The sequence below is a fragment of the Balaenoptera ricei genome, chromosome 6 (assembly GCF_028023285.1).
Source record: "Balaenoptera ricei isolate mBalRic1 chromosome 6, mBalRic1.hap2, whole genome shotgun sequence".
Lineage (NCBI taxonomy): Eukaryota > Metazoa > Chordata > Mammalia > Artiodactyla > Balaenopteridae > Balaenoptera > Balaenoptera ricei.
The window spans coordinates 78,111,321-78,132,987 of NC_082644.1; the positions used below are offsets into that span (position 1 = coordinate 78,111,321).

The 21,667-nt window shown below is 39.6% G+C and overlaps 1 protein-coding gene across 5 annotated transcripts in view; it reads right to left on the reverse strand.

Moving 5' to 3' along the window:
* Positions 1–4,935: 4,935 nt before the first annotated feature.
* NMRK1 (nicotinamide riboside kinase 1) overlaps positions 4,936–21,667 on the reverse strand; it is a 46,395-nt gene continuing 29,663 nt past the window's right edge. For 2 of the 5 annotated variants that reach the window (XM_059924934.1, XM_059924936.1), the window contains one exon: positions 17,518–18,123. In XM_059924934.1, coding sequence (XP_059780917.1) covers positions 18,104–18,123 — 20 coding nt within the window. In that variant the 3' untranslated portion in view covers positions 17,518–18,103. Of the gene's footprint in view, positions 5,002–11,794; positions 12,632–15,702; positions 16,118–17,517; positions 18,124–21,667 lie in introns of those variants that run through there. The other 3 variants (XR_009503695.1, XR_009503694.1, XR_009503696.1) reach the window with 3 other exon arrangements.

Here is a 21,667-nt window from a genome sequence, read left to right on the forward strand (position 1 = left end):
GGACTTCCCTGGTGGTCCAGTGGTTTAGAGTCTGCCTTCCAATGCAGGGGACGCAGGTTCAATCCCTGGTTGGAGAACTAAGATCCCACATGCTGCAGGGCAACTAAACCTGTGCACCGCAACTACTGAGCACACAAGCCAAAACTAGAGAGCCCACGTGCCACAACTACACAGCCCACACACTCTGGAGCCCGCGTGCCGCAAGAAAAGATCCCACGTGCCGCAACTAAGACCTGACGCAGCCAAAAATAAGTAAATAAATAAATATTTTTAAAAAATGAATTGATTATGTTGCTCTTCTGATTCAAATCCCGCAGTGATGTTCCACTGCTTATTGAATAAAGTCTAAGTTCTTTAACATAACATATAACATATAACATCCTTCCCAGTGGGCCACAGGCAATCTTTCCACTTATGTCCTATAAGTCCCCACCCATCCCCTCACCTTATCACCCACAAAGAATCACTCCTTCCCCTATGATCTCAGAGCTCTCCTTCCTCTGTTACTGAGTGCCTCACACTCCTTTGTAATTAGTTGCTAAAATATCTGGTTCCCCAGCAGAATATGAGCTCATTTATCTTCTTCACTTTGCATGACTGTATTTTCTAATTTTTCTACAAAATTTTATACCAAAAGTTTTATATCAGCATTTTACTAAAAGTGTGCCTTAATAAAAAATATGTTGTAAACAAGCTTGTAATATTTTGGATGGACATAAAAAATCTTGGTGGGAGGAGGCATCAGGCTGCAGAAGAAGGAAGTATCCGTGTTGGATGTGATGTCCATGTTCAGATTTAATGTCTTTTCAGAGAGGAAAAAAAAAAAAAAGCCTTTTTACCTTCAGCCAAAGGCAGAATAAGAGTATGATGTCATACAGCAGAAAACTGAAGTTCTGAAGATAGAAGAGTTTCTTTTGCAGAATTAGAGCCATCCAATAGATGAAGATGAAGAAATGAAAACTTACAAGCTGGAATCATGGCTAGGGAAGTGGCAGAATTCCATTATCTTACTAAAATCTCCAGAAAAATCAATGTTTTTTGGTGGGAGGTAATGTTTCTTTCCCACTCTTGACCTGTCCATCTACGAAAAGGGAGTTCAGTCAAGCAATACCCCTTGACTTTCTCTACTCCTCTGCCTGGGGAAGGTGGGGTGTCTCATCTGATTGGAACATTTGGGAGGAATAAACTGGGCGTGCTCAACTCAGCTCCGGGCCTTATTTATTTCACCCCTCTTGGGAGTAAACTTGCTTATAGTAAGCACAATTTCTTCTCTGTTACTCATGCCATAAAATCCTTCCCAGCTGGAAAAGTTTTCCTGGTCCAATACTGCTATGACTATATGAGTAAGTCTAATTCTGAATGGAGTTAGGAGGCCCATTTGACTCTCGTGTAAAGATATATTCTCCAAGGTAGGCTTTATCAGTAAAAGAGGGGATATTTGGACTACCATCTGCCTCTGCTTTGTCTTATTGCTCAATTGTTCTGAACCCAGGTGGGATAGAGGGGAGTGTAGTAACTATATTTTCTTATTTTCTGTATTCTTTTTTTTTTTTTTTAAGTTTTATTATGGAAAATTTCTAACATGTACAAAGTACTGAGAATAGCAATGAGAACTACCACACAGCTTCAACAGTCATCACTCATGGCCAATCTTGTTTCCTTTGTACCTCCCACTCTCCGTTATTCTGAAGCAAATTCTAGATACCACATTATTTTGCCCCTAAACATGTAGGCACACACCTCTAAAACAAAAGAATGGGAACCAAGACATTTGGTGTCTATGCCTAGCTCAGTGGGTGGCAGTCCTCTGTATCTTCATTTCTGCAATTTGTAAAATACGATTTATAGGTGGTTGCAATGAAATTTTTTTTGTTTTTTAAGTAACCACAATCAAAAAGGAGGGCTAAATCCTTACAGGGCTCCAGGAGGGAAGCTCACCCCATAAATCCAGGCTGGCAAAGCCCAAGGCACCACTCAGGAACAATTCCCTTTAAGGTGGGGATCCCAGGCACTGCCCATGGTCCCTGGCCATCTAGGGTGCAGTGGGTCCTTGTCCTGCCCCTTATTTTCCGTATTCTTGATGCTCTGCCACCTGGGGCCTCACTGACTGGGGAGAGACTGCTCCTCTCACGGCTAGCTAATTGTCCAATAGCTAACAAATCCCCTGGACCTTTCATATACAAACTGAACAATCCAGAACCCACATCCATCCTTCAACCACCTTCTTTATCAAACTCTCACACACCAAGTCAATATTCCCCTGCCCTAATCAACCCAGCGCCAGGTACTAGATAACTGGAGACAGTCCCTACACCCCAGAGCCTGCTGAAATTATTCAGACTAGCCAGTCCTAAGCATGCTTACTCTGCCTTGCCTTTACTGTGGAGACCACAATAAACGCTTTTGCCCATGCTTTCCCCTTGACCACCCCCATCTCCTGATTGATCCTGGTGCTTCCCTGTATGGCCCTATGTGGTGAAGCACGCCCCTCTTCTTGAAGACGGTAAGTAAAAACTATCTTGTCAATGGCATCTGTCTCCTGATGTCCTGGTCTCACCATACCTGAATAATAATAAAACCTACATTTTAAAATGGGGAGCTGTTATCGGGCTCCTCCAAAGGCCCCAAAAAAATCTTCAGGAGGTGGTACAAAATGTGTCTTTATAACACACTCATTGATATCATTTCCCCTTCTTTCTTGCTGTATTTGTTTTTAAATCAGTAAGGTGGGAACAGAATTACCCAAAGAGCTAGGCCCTGATTAGCAACAATTTGCCCAGTTTTCATTTGTTCTTGAGATTCTAACCACTGATTTCTAAAGAAGAATAATATATCCAATAATTTATCAGTCAATCTGCATCTTAAGTGTAAAAAATTCTTAAGTGTTGTAAACACAAGAGAAATGTAATTCATGGTCCAAGCGTTCAAGAAGGTTATGGTACAGTGGGGAAGTAAAACTAGGAAATATTAAACAATTGAGATGATTTAGTGTTAAAGCAGTAGATTAAGTAAGGTATAATGGGAGTTAAGGAAAGGGAAGAACAGTTTGAAAGTAGCATGAGAGCTAGATCTTAAAGGGTAAACTTAACTTGAAGAAGCAAAGAGGTGGGAGTATTCTTTGCAAACCAATTCAAATTGGTTCAAGTCAAAACAGAAAAAAAAGTATTAATTGTTTCTTATTACCAAAGAGATCAGTCATATGTAGATCGAGAAGCTCAATTATATCAGCAGGAATCTGTCAGTTGCTGTTTCTTGGCTTTGTCAAGCACTACTTTTTCTAAAAGTTCCTACTGAAGGTTCAGGCAAGGCTCACATTGGGCCAGCTTGGGTCATATGTTTTTTTTTCAATAACGTTATTTATGTATTTATTTTTGGCTGAGTTGGGTCTTTGTTGCGGTGCGTGGGCTTCTCATTGCAGTGGCTTCTCTTGTTGCAGAGCACGGACTCTAGGCGTGTGGGCTTCAGTAGTTGTGGCTCACGGGCTCTAGAGCGCAGGCTCAGTAGTTGTGGCGCACAGGCTTAGTTGCTCCGCAGCATGTGGGATCTTCCCGGACCAGGGCTCGAACCCATGTCCCCTGCATTAGCAGGCGGATTCTTAACCACTGCGCCACCAGGGAAGCCCGGGGTCATATGTTCTTTATTGAACTGATTGCTGTGACCAAGGGGTCATGGTCCTCTGATTAGCCGGGCTTGGGTCACATGTCCACCCTAGAGCTGGCTGTGGAGTCAGCCACATGCAAACCTATGGACCAAAGGTAAGAGTTTGATGATTCCCAAAGGAAATTCTGAACGATGTTACCAAAAGGTAAGATCAATTCTGGACAGGAAAGTATAACAATCTTTGGCGTGGTGGGGGAATAACAGCATGAGCAAGGTGGAAAGGAAAGCAAAGACCAGTCTGACTATAATCCATATTAAGAAACAGAGGAAAATTTTGATAATTCAGGTGGTATAAAATTATTAGAACCTTTAAAAGTCAGACTGAAGAGATTGAATGACTCACTAAGCAGTGGAGATTCATTTTAGATTCTGAAGCAATAGAGTGATATGGTAAAAACAGTATTACAGAACAATTAATCAGACAAGAGCCAGTAGCTAAACTGTTGTCAGGAAGACCAGATGAGGAGATTGTTCAAATAATCCTGAAATGACATGATAAAGATTTATGCTAGACAGTAATAGTGAAGGGAAGAGATTAAGGTAAATCTAGATATTACTTTCCAAGGAAGAAAAGACTAAATTGAATACAGGGATGAAGAGAAGAATCAGAAGGGATGACAAAGGTTGTAGCTAGAGTTACAAAACTATTGCTAATAGAAATTTATAAGAAGAGTGGGTTTCCCTTTCTCCCAATGCCCCCACCTGCTCTCTTAGCCTATGATTTCTTTCAGTAGCCTGGATATAGACTGCTAAAGGGTCTAAGTACTGAAAGATTATGGTACCTAACTCCACCATCATATGTGATTCCATATAAAAATATTAAATGGTAAAATAAGCATAAGAAGTCCAACGGTCATGATTTGTCAAGTGATTTTTTTTTACAATCACAAAATTTTCTCATTAGAAATTTACTGGTGACCTAAATGGGAATGAAATCTAAAAACCGGGATATATGTATACATATAGCTGATTCACTTTGCTGTACAGTAGAAACTAACACAACATTGTAAAGCAACTATACTCCAATAAAAATTTTTTTTTTTTTTTTTTTTTTTTTTTTTTTTTTTTTTTTTTTTAATGGCTGTGTTGGGTCTTCGTTTCTGTGCGAGGGCTTTCTCTAGTTGCGGCAAGCGGGGGCCACTCTTCATCGCGGTGCGCGGGCCTCTCACTGTCGTGGCCTCTCTTGTTGCGGAGCACAGGCTCCAGACGCGCAGGCTCAGTAGTTGTGGCTCACGGGCCTAGTTGCTCCGTGGCATGTGGGATCTTCCCAGACCAGGGCTCGAACCCGTGTCCCCTGCATTGGCAGGCAGATTCCCAACCACTGCGCCGCCAGGGAAGCCCCTCCAATAAAAATTTTTAAAAATTAAATTAAAAATAAAAGAAATTTACTTACTGATACCCTAATTCACATTTAGTTTATATAATCCAGCACTACTTGTTAGTAATTATGTACTTGTTTTCACCCTCAGGTTGAAAACACAGATTTTTAGACTAGATGTTCTTTTTTTTTTTTTTTTAAGCAACTTTTAACAGTGCCCTAATACAGCTGAAATACTTCCCCCCCACCAAAGGAAATGAAAACAGGGTATCGAAGAGATATCTGCATTCCCATGTTCATAGCATCATTATTCACAATTGCCAAGACATGCAAACAACCTAAGTGTCCTTCAACAGATGAATGGATAAAGAAGATGTGGTACACATATACATATAAATAAGAATTCTGAAATTCTTATTTATAACTGTCAGCTGTTTAAAAAATAAAAGCTTATTTATATAATCTTAGTAATTAGGACTATTCATTTGGGGGTACTAATTGTACATAGGCAGAGGGAAGAGAAAAGAGGGAAGAGGAAAGATGAAAAGTACATGAGGTAAAGCTATCTCTTGATGGGGGATGGGACTCACATTAGCATTCAGGCAAAGAGATTCATCTTCCCTTCTAGCTTCCCTTCTCTGGTCACTAGATCAGAGGATGGATTCCTCGTTTTAGGAAGCTAGAGAGATTCAATGGTTTGGTGGATAGAATACAGAGACTGTGAGAATTACCGAAGGAGTAAAGTCTAGAATGGAAAAAGAAAGCTGAGTAACAGCTCCTAATTTAAAAACTATTGATTACCGGATTGATGGAGCATGCATTTGGAGTCATACTTGAACTTGAACTAGTCTTGTCACTAACCTTCCACTGCTACAAATTTTAGACATTTTCTCTAAGTAACTAATATTTAAATAATGAATAAAAATAAATTTAAATAATAATGAATATTTAATGAACACACATTCCGTGCCAGATTACTATGTTAAATGTAAAGCATTTGCATGGGTTAAAAACTTAATCTTCACAGCAAATTTATAAAGTAAATTGATCATTATCATTATCTCTATTTTATGGACAAAGTGACTAAGCCTCAACATAGATAATAACTTGCTTGAGGTCACAGAGCTAGATTTGATTCTGCTCTATGTGATGGACACCAAGCCCTGGTTTTCACTGCCACATTATACTCTTTTCCAAATAAATAATCTCTTAGATTTCTTATAGCTGGGTGACAATGCTCTGGCCTGAAAAACCAGGATTTTTATTGCTAAAGGAGGGGCAGTGGGAAATTGGGAGGCTTTCTCTGCCACATTCAATAAATCAGCACAGTTTTTTCTCTACTGTTGGAACAGATCACTGTTTCTTCAGCTGAGCACCAGATGAAGTAACTAGCTTGCATTTAGGTGGTGTATTTTCTAAAGAGTGAACCACATTTAGCATTGTGGGATGTTCATACTATATGTGTATGTGAGGCACTAGTGGGAGATCTTATAAATTCATGTCTTATCCCATGGTACCTGCCAAATGTACATTCATTTTCTGTCTTTCTGCCTCTCTTTCTCCCTTTCCTCCTTCCAGCTATCCCTCTCTCCCTCTCTACTAAGCTTCTATAGTTAATTGGAATTTGTTGTAATAGCATATGATTTTTCTTCTGGTCTCTTTTTCTTTTTTTTAATATTTATTTATGTGGTTGCGCCGGGTCTTAGTTGTGGCACATGGGCTCCTTAGTTGCGGCAGGCAGCCTCCTTAGTTGTGGCTCACTGGCTCCTTAGTTGCAGCATGCATGTGGGATCTAGTTCCCTGACCAGGGATCGAACCCCGGCCCCCTGCATTGGGAGCACGCAGTCTTAACCACTGCGCCACCAGGGAAGTCCCTCTGGTCTCTTTTTTATCTACCTTCTGAAATAATTTTTCACTTTGTAAAAGTTACAAGAGTGGTACAGAGAGTTTTCATATTCTCTCCACCCAGCTTCCTCTCATGTTAACATCTTGCTTAATCACAGTACAATGATCAAAACTAAGAAGTTGGTATGGTAGCATTAACTACAGAATTTATATGAATTTAATCAGTTTTTCCACTTATGTCCTTCCACTGGTCCAGAATCCAATCCAGGATGTAGCATTGCATTTACTCATCATGCCTCCTTTGTCTTCTCCAGTTTGTCACAGCTCCTCAGTCTTTCTTTTCCTTTCATGATCTTGACACTTTGGAAAAGTACTGATCATTTGTTTTGTACAATGGCCCTCAATTGGGTTTATCTCATGTTTAGATTGAGGTTCTGCATTTTTGGCAAGAATACCGCAGATGTGATGAGCCCTTCCCAGTGCACCATGTTGGGGAGTACATGATGTAAATGGCATGTTTTTAATAAAGGGAGTGGCCTGATAAAATCTACAATTTTGAAAGATAACTCTGACAGTGAGGTGCAGAGTAAACAGGAGTGAAGGAAGGTTGTTGTCAAGATACCAATTAAGGGGCGGTTGTAATAGACTAGGCAGGGTATGAAGGTAGTCTGAACAAAGGCTGTGCCTGTAGGGATGGGGGTGAAAGTCTGAATATGAGATTCCCAAAGTAAAACGAATAGGATCTGGGGAGTTGTTTCCATGAGTGAAATGAGGTGAGAGAGGAACTGAGGATAATTACTAGGATATTAGGATATCAGGTAGATGGTTGACTCCATTATCAATTGGTGGCCAAGATCTTTGTAATTCAGATTCCCTAATAAGATTTTTTTAAAAAATAATATGCTGGTATATGGCTGCAATAAGAGGTTGTTTGCATGTTTGTGACAAAAAGATACAGAAAGAGGGGAAGAAAGAGATCTTTGACCATTTGTTTACTCCTGTTTTCAAGGTTCAGGTTTGGAAATTCAGCGTCTTTGCTCTGTATCTATGAGTGAGAGAGAAGTCAGCATCTCATCACAGCCCTCGTTTTCACTGGGTAAAAGGGAATTTTCGTACATACTTGACAAATATTTGTGGAATAGTGCATGAAAGAGTTAGTATGTCTGAGTCAGGGGCAAGGGAGACAACAGAATGGGATGGAAGCCACTGCAAATTGTCCCATGGCCAGAAGTATTTCAAATAAACTGGCTCTGGTCTTAACCTGGAACAGTGAAGCCAAGATGGAAATTCAAGATGAAAGCAGTGAAGTTTAACCTTTCTTGCTCATTTCTATGTTAGAGATAGAGGAGAGGAAGAAACCTCGGATTTTCCTAATGTTGGAGAAACCTACCTGAGCTTCCACTGACCTAAAAGCTGACCTCACAGTGCATCATGGTGGGAAGAAGGGAGTTTAGCTGATTTGAAGCCAATGGATTATAATTACATGTTAAACATTCATACTTCCCAATAAAACAGAGGTTTTTAACTGGGCTGCACATAAGGTTTATCTGCAGAGTTTTAAAAAACTACAGATGCCCAAGACCCATCCCAAGTGATTCTGGTACGGAAGGCATATTATTCAGAATTTCTTTGACTGAAAGCAGCAAAAAAGCAACTCAAATCAGCCTCAGCCACAATTTGGAGTGAGTTGTGAATTATTATCTAATGCTGCATAACAAATTAACCAACTCAAACCTTAGCAGCTTAAAACACACCTTGTACAGTTTCTGTTGATCAGGATTTGGGGGGTGGCCTAGCTGGGGGTTCTGCCTCAGGGTCTTTCGCGAAGTTGAAATCAAGGTGTCAACTGGGCTTCAGTCATCCAAAGGCTTGACTGGGGTTGGAGGACCCACTTCCAAGGTGGCTCCGTTACATGGCTGGCAAACCATTTTGCCACACAGGTTTTTTGCACAGGGCTGCTTGAGTCTGCTCACAATTTATTGGCTGGTTTTCCCCAGATCAAGCAATCTGAGAGAACAAGGCTGAAGCAGCTTGATACGATTTTATGGCTCGGATGAAGGTGTCTTTGAGTAGGAGGAGGGGGATCATCACAGGTGGGATGTCTATTGTCGCAAAGGCTGAGGACCATCCTAGAGCAAACATACCATATGTTCCAACACACCCATTCATTGTTTATAGGGTGAAAATGATTAAAATGAGTATCAAGGGAAGGCTTGAAGGGGAAAGTATAATAATTTTAAAAACCTCAAGGGTTATGACTCACCTCTAACTGTGGTAATAGACTTAGATCTGTCTTAATAAGCCTTTAACATTTGCAGATCCCTTTAGAGTTTCTCGGATGATTTCATAACATCTTATTTGATCTTAAGAACAATGTTAGGTTTGTAGGCTGGCGTCAGGAGGATTGGGACTGAAAGACAGCGCTAATAATAGTGAACACCCACCAGATGCCAGGCATTTGACTAGATACTTCATATTCATAAACTTTTTACCCAAATGCCATGAGATCAATATTAGTAATTTCAATTTTGAGGGAGGCTTAGCTTCCTTGGGCTCAGAGAAGTTAAATGACATGCCCACAGCTGAGCATTGGAGCCAGAAGGAGAACCCAGATTTTCCTTTTCACAGTCCTACATGCTTTCCACTTGGCTGCTTCCCTTTCCAGCATAACAACCACTCTGCTACTTTCTCCACATGCTACATCCTTGACTTAACCTTCATCTTATGGTAGCATGGGACTCCCCAAAAGACAGAGGACTCAATAATTGCAGGCCAGGGGTGGGGGGGTGGCGGTGGGATGAATTGGGAGATTGGGATTGACATATATACACTAATATGTATAAAATGGATAACTAATAAGAAACTGCTGTATAAAAAAAATAAATAAAATAAAATTCAAAAATTAAAAAAAAAAAAATTGCAGGCCCAGACTTATAGTACCCTAAGAATGGTGTTTTTTTGGTTTTGTTCTGCCTTGTTATTTTGATGACCACTTCATTACAAGCCTATTGGAATGAAAAAAGAAAGGCAGAGAAAAACTATATTGAACAAGAAAAGATACCTAGTTTGCAGTTTATACTGAAAAAATCCAATTCTCTAGGAATGTCTACCTTCGTTTGATTTTTATTAAAAATCTGTCTCCAAAGCAGACAACTTGAGTGGCCACAAATAACATCTTGGCATCTCATTTTCCTTTGTTGTCAAGTTGGGTAATATTTCTTAAGGTTGGCCTAACTTTCATGGGTGTGGAAGGATAGGTGGCATGAAAGATAAGATGTACTTGGTGTTCCTACATGTGTTTGAGTGAAATAAATGATTTTCAAGAGGTAAACATCATCTCTACTACTAACGGCCTCAAACTTCTAACTGTTCTTCTAACTTATAAATGTGCAATTACACCTCCATGTTGTTTGTGGCTTACTAAAAGCAATGTGCCATAGTATTTCCTGAGATAATCCAAAATAGATGTCAAGTCTCCCACCAAATAAATCTGCTATTTTTAGCAGCTGCAGGCTAGCTAGGCAATTTGTCCTCCATCCAATATCGTCAGGGTGATCATAGCACCTTTTCTGAGCTCTGTACAACCTTTGCTTCAGTAAGGACCATATCAAAACAGAGGTCTGGAGGTTCTCTCCTCTTACATACCCTATATATCCTGGCTTACAGGATACTCAGCCAGTCATATCTTCAATGAAGGCTTATCCCTTAACCCCTTCATTCCAGTCCTACCAGTCAGGTACTCAAGCATTCCTGTTATTATGGTAGAGTATAGTAGTTAAGAGCATGCAATTGGAAATCAAATTTGGATTTGGCTCTGCCATTACTTGTCCGGCCTTGAGCAAGTTATTTTACCTCTTTGTGCCTCAGTTTCTTCATCTGAAAAATAATACTATCTTCTAGTAGGATTTAATGAGTATTAAATGAGATAATATATGTAGGGAGTTTAGAATGATGCCAGGTATATGGTAAGCACTATACAGGTGATACCTATTTTTATTATTGCATGTATTTTTCATAAAGCTAGGTTACCTCCTAAAAATTTGAAGACTCAGGCAACTGATTGCTTAACCAGTGGGTCAAATAAACATTTATATGCTGCCTAATGTAATTAGTATTATTGGACTAGACAGAGAAGACATGAAGATCAGCATAGACCTAAACAAAGTAGCTTTAAGTGTTGATGTCATGAATCCCTGATGCCTTTCTGCCTTATTCTACCACATTCCCCATTTTTAAAACAGGGAAAGGGACAAAAAGGGATTACCAGGGGAAGCAAGTTCCAACAGAGTCTCCTGCTGGGTCTTTTACAGGGTTGGGGGAGAAAGAGAGAAAGAGAGAGAGAGAGAGGGAGGGAGGGAGAGAGAGGGAGAAGGTGCATAGCAACTCACTCACAAAGATAAGTTCAAGAAGTGTGTTGAATATGGAGTCTTGAGTTGAGTTGCTACAGATTCCAGGTCTCCTCTGTCAGCCTCCTATTTTGTTGACATCTGTGATATTATAATAAAGTGAGCACAGAATGGTCCAAAGTTAGAAGGCTACTCTGATTCTTGGATTTTTAACTATGAAGGCCTTTCATAGTGTATAAATGGGGTGGCCAAGAGCTGCAGAGGTATAGTTGCAAGCTAAGCATAATGACAACAGCAAGCCGAGTCCCAGAGTTTCAGGACTAGCCTCATAATACAGAGTAGCACGGTGATTCACTATTTGAGGTCATAAAGTCTTGGGTTCCAAACCTGGTTCCAACAAATGTTAGCAGTGTGACTCTGGGTAGTTACTTTATCTTTCAAAGCCTCAGATTTATACAGTTGTTATGAGAATTAAATAAAGTGATGTATGTAAGGTATTGTCAACACATACTTTCCAAAAAGTTAAAAACATGACTCTCATACAAATATAAAGTCAGCATGTATCAAAGATTCATTTCACATGTTAATGAGAGAACTGACAAGATGGTTTAAAGAAAATTGGAGAGAGCAAAGTATTTACAGTGGCTAAAGAAAAAGGCTTGAAAAAGCTGGCTAATTTAGATACAAAACTGGTTGATGTACAGGGCAATAAAACTGTAACTTTTGGGGTTGTCTTCTTTACCAGATAAATAATTTGCATCTCTAGTGAACAAATTTCATTTTCATCACAATCATCAGCTGTTCTCAAGTGGGGGTAATTTCTCTTTCCAGGGGACATTTGGCAATGGCTGAAGACATTTTTGGTTGTTACAGCTGGGGGGTGAGGGTATGTGTGAGTGCTACTGGCGTCTAGCGGGTAGAGAACAGGCATGGTCCTAAACATCCTTCAACGTACAGGACAGCCCTCCCCCCGCAAAAAAGAATTTTCCAGCCCCCAATCCCAATAGTGCTGAGCTTGAGAAACCCTGTCTATCAATTTCTACAAGTTAACATCTACTCTTATGAAATTTAAAATATGCTAATGAAGAGAAAATAGCAAGTCAAACAAAGATACACACTCCCAGAGAACTGGCTAAGGTGGGTTGGCTAGAAAATGCTTAGATAACTCTGAAAGGACATGCAGTAGCCCTTCTGCCTATTTCCCAGTTTTGGAAAGTTTTCTTGACAATACTTGACACCATACCTGAAACACGGTAGGTGTTCAATAAAGGTTAGTTATTTCTATAAATTTAAAGGCCACTAGATAGAAGTCCAAATGCCCATACAGTAAAATAAATACCATACTTTTACAGAAGCATCGTCACTGTTGGAAATTTCTTCCCTGTTGGATGTTTTCATCATGGTCACTTTGAAGTTTTAAGAAAGTCCTCCAATATAACCTTCAGACTTACAGATGATAGATCTATTAAAAAAGACAAGTCATGTTTAAAAAATTTCCTGAAAGCCTCATTCAAAAAACTAAGCCCCTCCTCCTGCATGAAAAACTTTTATTGTCAAATTGAGAATATCCAAGATATCCTTAGGAAATCCATTTAAATTCTGCTATAGAAAGGATAGTAAGGTAAAGATCATAGAATTGCAGATTATGGCCCTTTTTATTGGCCAAAATGTGTGTGTGTGTTTTTTGGGGTTTTTTTGACATTTTAAAAATTGAAGCATAATTGACATACAATAGTATATTAGATTCAGGTGTACAACATAGTGATTCAATATTTATATACATTACAAAATGGTAACCACAATAAACCTAGTTACCGTCTGTCACCATACAAATTTATTACAATATTATTGACTGTATTCCTTATGCCGTACATTTCAAAGGTAAAAAAAGAAAAAAAAGCAGCCACGCAATTGCCCAAATTCGTCTTGTATAAATCAGTTGAATAGTATATCCAGTGGTTGTATCTATCAGTCTGAGTCCAAAGGAAGAGGTTTTATTCACCCCCCACCCCTTCCCCCCTTATTAATGACAGCCAGATATTGTTGGAGAAGGCACTGCCATGGCTCACTGAGTGTCAAGGAAGCAGCTGTGGTGAAATGCTGGCAAAACTTGCTGGAAATCTATCCCCTGGAATTTTGGGGAAATCCACCCTCTAGGGTGCCATGGAAAAGCTGTTCCCCAGGAGATGTCTCACCAGAGACACTCTGCTACATTGCCAACCCACAGGAACATAAAAGCAAAATCCTTTTCCTGCAATGGCTCTCCAGTGCCCTCTATTGACAATGCTTAACATTGTTCCACTCGGCAAAGGAAAACTATTTAGAAGGCCCAGATTCATTTTCACAGAGAAAGCAAAAAGGGAAAATTTGGAGCTAAGAGTGAATAAAATCAATAACTGATGCAAGAGTTATTCTGTAATATTTTTAGGAGCTGACAATACTGATAATTTCAGGCTGGTAGTGTCTGAATAACAGCCAGTTTGGGCCCTCCTGGGCCCGCAAGGTGCTTATTTGTCCACTATAGAGCAGTAATTCCGCCTGGGCCCTGAGTAGGCAATATCAACATCACCTGGGAACTTGTTAGAAATTCAGATTCTAGCACCCTACCCCAAACTGACTCAACCAGAAACTCTGGGGTTGGGGACCAGCAATCTCTGTTTTAATATGCCCTGCAAAGGATTCTGGTGCATGCTAAGGTTTGAGAACCACTGTTATAACAGTAAGTTCTAGGAACTTGCTGTGTGGGCACGAAGAGAAGAGTCAATAAGGATTTATTTGTATAAGTTGTAGTCTCAATTTTTTTAAAAAATTTATTTTTTTTTTTTTGGCTGCTTTGGGTCTTCGTTGCTGTGCGGGCTTTCTCTAGTTGCAGCGAAGGAGGGCTACTTGTTGTTGCGGTGCACGGGCTTCTCATTGCGGTGGCTTCTCTTTGCTGCAGAGCATGGGCTCTAGGCACGTGGGCTTCAGTAGTTGTGGCACGTGGGCTCAGTAGTTGTGGCTCGCGGACTCTAGAGTGCAGGCTCAGTAGTTGTGGCACATGGGCTTAGTTGCTCCGCGGCATGTGGGATCTTCCCGGACCAGGGCTTGAACCCATGTCCCCTGCACTGGCAGGCAGATTCTTAACCACTGCGCCACCAGGGACGTCCTTAGTCTCAATTTTTAATCTTGAAGAAGACAACCTAACTTCTCTGGGATCTGGAAGCTAGCACAGAAAATAATATTTTAATCTCTATTTTTGCATTGATGATGTGTTTCTGGACTCGTGGGCATGAATGCATCAGCTATGCTCACTTTGGTAAGAAATTCTGCTTTTGATGTTCTCTTATCTGCAGGTCATGCTACCTTGATGCGGGCCCCAAAGCTGCTATTGCAATTTTCATCTGTTTCTGTGTGTACACAGAAGTGGAGAGTAATGCCCATTCTACATTTTCCATACCCTTGCTTTTCCCTAGGTCTCCACCATGACTGCAGTTACTGGAAGAATAGCTAGAGCCACAAACCTAAGGTCAGCATAGCAGACAGTGGCATGGAGCTCACATTAGCTCACCACTGTTTCTTGCCCTTCAGATAACCTCATGAGTTGGCTTGCCTCCTTGACAAGGCTCCAATAGCCCAGAACAGAAAGCTTCATTTTCCCCTGACACAGCCTTTGCCTTTCCAATTTGCTCCTTTCGAAGGAAAGATGGTGACATGTATGCTAGCAAGATATTTTTCTGCCGTTTTTTGCTTTAAAATGAAAAATATGTGTGTGCATGTTTGTGTGGTGTAGGGATTATGTCCTGGCCCTGGTCCTGCCAATAACTAGCTGCATGGGGTTGGGCAGGTCACCAACTCTGGCTCTAATTTCTACACATAAATATAGAGCATTAGACAAGCTGATACTGCTCCAACATTTTATGATTCTATACACTACCACAAGCGTATCCTTAAAAGGTAACTTGGTGGGCTTGAATCTCACCCTTTAGTGTAACAGTCTGTGCATGAGGCCCTCTTCTAAATTCCCTCTTCTGGGTTTAACATTAAGCACAATAAAACCTTCCTACAGCAAATTCATCCTAAAGGGACTGAGGTTATTGATACATAGAAAGTGAAGTCTTCAGCAGATTTGCTCCTTTTCAATAAATAAAGAGCATGTGTCTTTCTAAACAGATATCTATCCCATTAACTGCTTTGATAACTAAATGTGAAAGCACACACTGGAAATGAAGCACTAGTATTCTTTATTTCAAATTCCTGATTTATTTCTCACGCATAGTAGTAAGCAAAAATGTTTACTTCTTCCCAAAATGATTTGAACGTTTACATTTTTAATGTTTGTTAAAGTTTTGTTTTTTCTCAAGATAAAGAGTCTTTCTCTGAGCTATTTTCACATGCTGAAATGGGGGGAAATGACCGTCAAGTATGATGCTTCTCAATCAACAATTACCCTCTGTGGGGGATGGTATTTCAGAAATTCTTGGAAATAATAAAGTTTGAAAAGTCATATCTAGACTTTTACACTAAAAAAAAAAAAAAAATCCTCTTGTTTTGATAACACAAATTACATCTATCTAAGCTTGCTAAAATCAGAGCCAGGGAGGATAAGCAGAAAAAAGGTTGTGGTAATACTTGCTGTTGCTTACCTATTTCCTCCTCCTTCCTTAGTAAAAGCTTTTTCTTCCCCGTGGCAACATCCCCAGACAATGAAACACAATGAGCTCAAACCTCTCAGAACGCCTCTTCCCAGCCTCTCTTGCAGTGAGAAGTGGCCATGGAGGTAGTTCTGGCTGTTGGGGTCACTGCTGGGTGACTCTGGAAGGCCTGCGGCTGGCTGTGCATCCTCTACCCAGCTTCCTGCCTTTATAGTTGACACTGTGCGGGGAGCTTCTGCTGCCTTCCTGTGACCTCCTGGGGTAGCTCCGCAGCCAAGGATGAAAGACCCTGGCTTTTCCATAACACTTTCAAGTTGCTAAGTTTCAGAAAAACAGGTCTTCAATATGTAATATTTGGGACTTACACTAAAAAGTTATTTATATGAAATTCAAATTTAACTGTATGCCCTCTAATTTTCTTTTTGTTTTTTTCCCCCTAAATCTGACAACTCTAACCCTAATCCTAACTCTAACTCTAACCCATAATTCTTGGTTATGTAAAAAGAATAAACCCCAATAAGCTACTATTAGTCAGGTAACACGTTGCTTGCATGTGAATTCATTCCTGACATAGTAGTAATTTATAACAAGTACCCAACAATTATTGTGTTCATTATGTGCCAGACACTGTGCTAGTTAGCAGGGGTGTGTTTGTAATTAAGTCACAGAGGTAGGTCCTGCCTTCAAGGAGCTTGCAGTCTAGCTGGAGAGACAGCCACTAAATAAGTGATTCTGTAAGCAGCAGTATAACTACAATTGTGATTAACGCTTTGAAGGAAAAGTAGAACTTTGAGAGCACCTATGAGGGCGGGGCAAGGAGGAGGGACTCCTCTGAGAAGCAGCATTTTAGGCGTGAGCTGAAGGAGGAGTAGGAGTTAGCAGACTAATAGGAGGGAAGCGTTGTAGAAGTTTGCTCTAAGTATCAGGAGCAGCACATGAGCCCGCTGTGAAGCAGGAAGGGTCCTGGTAAGTTTGAGGAGAGGAGGGCCCAGTGGCTGAACAGCAGTGGGTCGAGTGACTGGAAATGAGGGTAGAGAGGCACTCATAAGCTAGATCAGGGAATGTCTTGAGGGCCATATTAAGGATTGTGAACTTTATCTTTACTCTCCATTAAACCCACACTAAGCACTGTTGATATCCCCTTCTTATAAAGAGGAAATATAGACTTTAAATGCTTTGATCAAAGACATATAGCTATTAAAAGGATGAACTGTAATTTGAGCCCAGATTTTTTTTTTTTTTCAGTGTGTGTGACCAAAAAACCCCCTAGTCATCACAGAGAGCAAGCTAGTTACCAATTTCTAAGTTCTGAGTGCTGATCAGATGAGTCTGTAGAGAATGTTTAAAGTTAATGTAAGAATATATTTTATATTTGTAAGGACTGAGAGGGTGTGAGCAATCTATTTATTATTAATAAATAACAAGTTGATCACTAATTTAAATTCCAGCATTGAATGAGGCCTCAAAAAAATTATACGATTATACAGATCTCCTGTTGTGCTTTTCAATGAAAGCTCCCCTGTATTACATATCACTGAAGTAACTGTAACTTATTTCTGCTATTTTAGACCAATGGTTTGACAAAAACAAAATAAAACATGCACATAAAAAACCTTATTTGTAACAAAGTCTCAACATAAGTGATACAAATGATTCAGTGGTTTCAGACACATATAAAAAACAGTAACAGCAGCAACAAGGACAAAACACAAAAAGATACTGTTGCAAATTGTTGATTTATTCAATATGATTACCAATATGACTACTCCTGGTAATCCCATTATTTGCAGGAGGTGGGCGTTGGTATGGGATGGTAACCAATATTTTTAAAAAATTAAAAATAGAAAAATATCAAGAGTACATTGTATGTGAGGTAAATATTTTATGATTCTTGATATGATACATGCAACACATATAGACAATACACACAAACACACACATCAATAGATTACATATATACTGGATTGTGATCTATATCTTATTCCTTACTCTGGGTCCCATACAGAAGAGTTTGACAATCCCTGGTCTAGAGAAACTGACTCACTCTTTGTGAACTATGCTGTATCTTGTACTTCCTGGAGTGAGAACAAAGTTAAGGTAAATTCCTGTCCATAGTCATGGATAACTACTTACTTTTCCATGTGTTAAGGAAATCATGTGTGATAGAACAAACAGAGAAACAAACAAACAAAACAACAGGCTGTCATCGTACCGAAGTACACATTGTATCTTGGTTAAGGTTCTTGCATAGATTCCTTTGAATTTCCTAATTCACTCCAGGAAGGATTCAGTGCATTCCAACTTTACGCTGTCACTTGCAGACCTGGGGAATAATTATAAATAGAAAAGAAATTAATGGAGAATTCCAATTGTCATTTTATTAAATCTTCACACTAATATCTAAGGGTGTTAAGATTACAGGGATTCTGGGGCAAGAAATGCTGATTTTCTGTAAAGAACTATAATAGAGCCCAAGTCTCATTCATTTAATCCTTGCGTTAAATTTAAGCCTATTTTCAGCTATCAGATATCCAATATCATTTGCAATTGGTATAATAATCCTTGACTTCAAGGAATGAAATAATTTGAGAACTAGAAGAATAACACAAAAGGTGGCTGGTACAGTCAAATTCTTGTTTTGGAACGTTATCCTTGGTTTGAGGAAAGAAGTATTCTTACCTTCAATCTTTATTTTTTTAATATTTTTTTATTTTTTTAAAGTAAGGAAGCCTTGCTGAATACTTAGTGACTCTGGCTTAGAAACTCAGTGATAAGCCTACCGCATTCTTATTACACATCTCATGCTGGAAAAGCACACCTATTTTAGGATACTATTTAATCTTTGACGCATGTAAAATATAAAAATGATTATACTCTTTGACCAAGCAAGTGCTACTTCTGAAAAATTTTAATATAATTCAAGAAGAAGAAAACCAGCAATTTGTGCAGATATTTTTACCGCATGTTATTTGCCAATGTAAAAAACTTTCTAACAACACAAAATATCCAACAATTGGGAAATGGTTCAATAATTTTGTTAATTTGGATATTATACTATATAATTATACTACTATTACTTTATAACTGGAAACTATTTTAAATTCAATATAGAAAAATATCCCCCCAAATTCATTTTATTAAATTTTTATTTTGCAATGTTTGTTCCTTTGATTTGACATCTTTCTTCTGTAGTAAGATGTCACTGTCAGGTCTTATAATTTACTTTTTTTATTTTTTTAATTGATTGATTGATTGATTGATTGATTGCTATGTTGGGTCTTTGTTTCTGTGCTAGGGCTTTCTCTAGTTGCGGCAAGCGGGGGCCCCTCTTCATCGCAGTGCGTGGGCCTCTCACTATCATGGCCTCTCTTGTTGCGGAGCACAGGCTCCAGACGCGCAGGCTCAGTAGTTGTGGCTCACGGGCCCAGTCGCTCCGCGGCATGTGGGATCCTCCCAGACCAGGGCTCGAACCCGTGTCCCCTGCATTAGCAGGCAGACTCCCAACCACTGCGCCACCAGGGAAGCCCCTTATAATTTACTTTTAATGAGCAAAACAGAACTCAGCCTTGAATCCTTCAACTGGGAGAACTATTTAGTTTTATTCAGTTTCATTACATAATGGACTCTATAAAGCTTATTAAATATTAAATACTAATTTAAAAACAAAAGTAAGCATGGCAATTAACTATGTAAACCATGTAACCATATAAAAGACTGATGTGAATAGCAAAAACATTGGATATGTACTTATCAAAATGTTAACAGTGATGATTGGTGGGAATATAGGTGATTATTTTCTCCCTAAAAGATTAAAATTTTTAAAAAATTATTATGTTTTTATAATGAGATGAAAATAAACATTTTATTTAAAGGGAGTTTGAATGTTCCTGGTAGCTAGAGCTGCCTTGTCATAGGGAGAATAGGTAATGATTAAATTTTGCCTCAAAGTCTGGATTTAAATAAGGATTAAATTAAACATATAACTTTATAAACTTACTCTCTTGGGTCATTTGTTTCATTAATAATTAAATTCAATCTTTGTTGTTTGCCTTTCATTATTATTACTTAATCACAATTATGATTCTGTATGCTTAGAATAGAAAATTAGTTAAACAGTTTATGAGATGCTATCAGAAGCTTGAGGTGTAGTTAACTGAAACATTTGAAAGGTCTCCTGGCTAGCTCAGACCCATACTGAGGGTTAAATCAGGCTACGCTGAGGATCTCTCCAGGCTGGCTTTGGCAGGTACTGTGGTTGGAAGAACTGGGAAATGTGATGTGTTATGAATAATGCAGTAACTTATTTATGCAACTGGAAAAAAACGAACATAGATCTTGGAGGCAGGAAAAGCTGATCTTCTTTGGATTTTACGTCTCTTCTAACATTTTGCTATTATGTTTTTCTTTTTAAGCTTTATGCAATATCTTGAACACAAGCAAGATAGCCTTACAAGGAATACTTCCTTACAAACCTCTAGGATGTAGGCAAGGAAAAAGGAGGGTGTCACACACATGGAAATGTACTTTCCTGTGGGCTTTCAGCCCTCATCAAAACATGTCAGCTATTCTTGGGCGTTGGACCAGATGGCACAAGCTGGCACTTGGTATGGAATTAGGTGCAATTTGCCTGAGCTACACGATCAAGGCTCCTTCATTTTTTTATAAATAAATAAATAAATAAATTTATTTAGTTGCGGTGAGCGGGGGCTACTCTTCGTTGTGGTGCGCGGGTTTCTCATTGTGGTGGCTTCTCTTGTTGCGCAGCACGGGCCCTAGGCGCACAGGCTTCAGCAGTTGTGGCACGAGGGCTCTAGAGCGCAGGCTCAGTTGCAGCTCAGGGGCTTAGTTGCTCCGCAGCATGTGGGATCTTCCCAGACCAGGGATCGAACCCATGACCCCTGCATTGGCAGGCGGATTCTTAACCACTGTGCCACCAGGGAAGTCCCAAGGATCCTTTATTTTTATCAGCAGGTGGATCATAAGGGCAAACTTCAACGTATGACTTGGTCATTAAAGGAAAATTGGACCCAAGCATTAGCCATTATTGAGAGGATGGAAAGGTATAGGTGTCCAACTGCTGAAACACCCAATAAGTATCTTATCAAGGTCAGCAAGGGAGCCAGTAACTCTCAGAGAAGTGGCTCTGGCTCAGGTGCTATCGTTTACAAACGCTGAGCCCCTGTCTTCACACTACACTCTGTATCCACTTATGCTGGTGCCTGAGCTTCATTATGGGAGGTCTATCAGAGTAACATGGCAGGGGTGAGCAGGCATACCTGAGCAGGCAAGGATTTTTTTTTTTTTTTTGAACATCTTTATTGGAGTATAATTGCTTTACAATGGTGTGTTAGTTTCTGCTTTATAACAAAGTGAATCAGCTCCTGGCAAGGATTTTAAGTTCCACTTAAAGGAAGAAATTTTAATATGGTCCTGAAATTTCTTTAAATAGGTTCATGCCTACATGAAGGGCTGATCCTGAAATTGGGAGGGTGTCAGGATCAATGAGCTGCCTGGCTGGGCTTAGACTGCTAGTCAGATAGGAATTTAATGAGGGCATAGGAAATCTAATTCTTATTGAGAGATTTTGAGATTTGGACTGGGGGATTTGTTTCTCACCAAAAGAGCATGTAATATTCTTCACTGCCAAAGTGACTCATACTGTCATCTCTTGAGCCAGCTGATGATTGCATTTTGTATGTTAGCCATGAAAACCCTTTTAGTTCAAACAGTTCCAATGAAACAGCTAGATCTATAGTTTTGTTTTCTCAGCACACTTTGTCATCCTTCTTCTTCTGCTTTCTACCTCCTGCCCTGCTTTCCCTTGGGGAATTTCTCCCCTTAAGTCAGGAGGCCTTAGGAGAGGTACT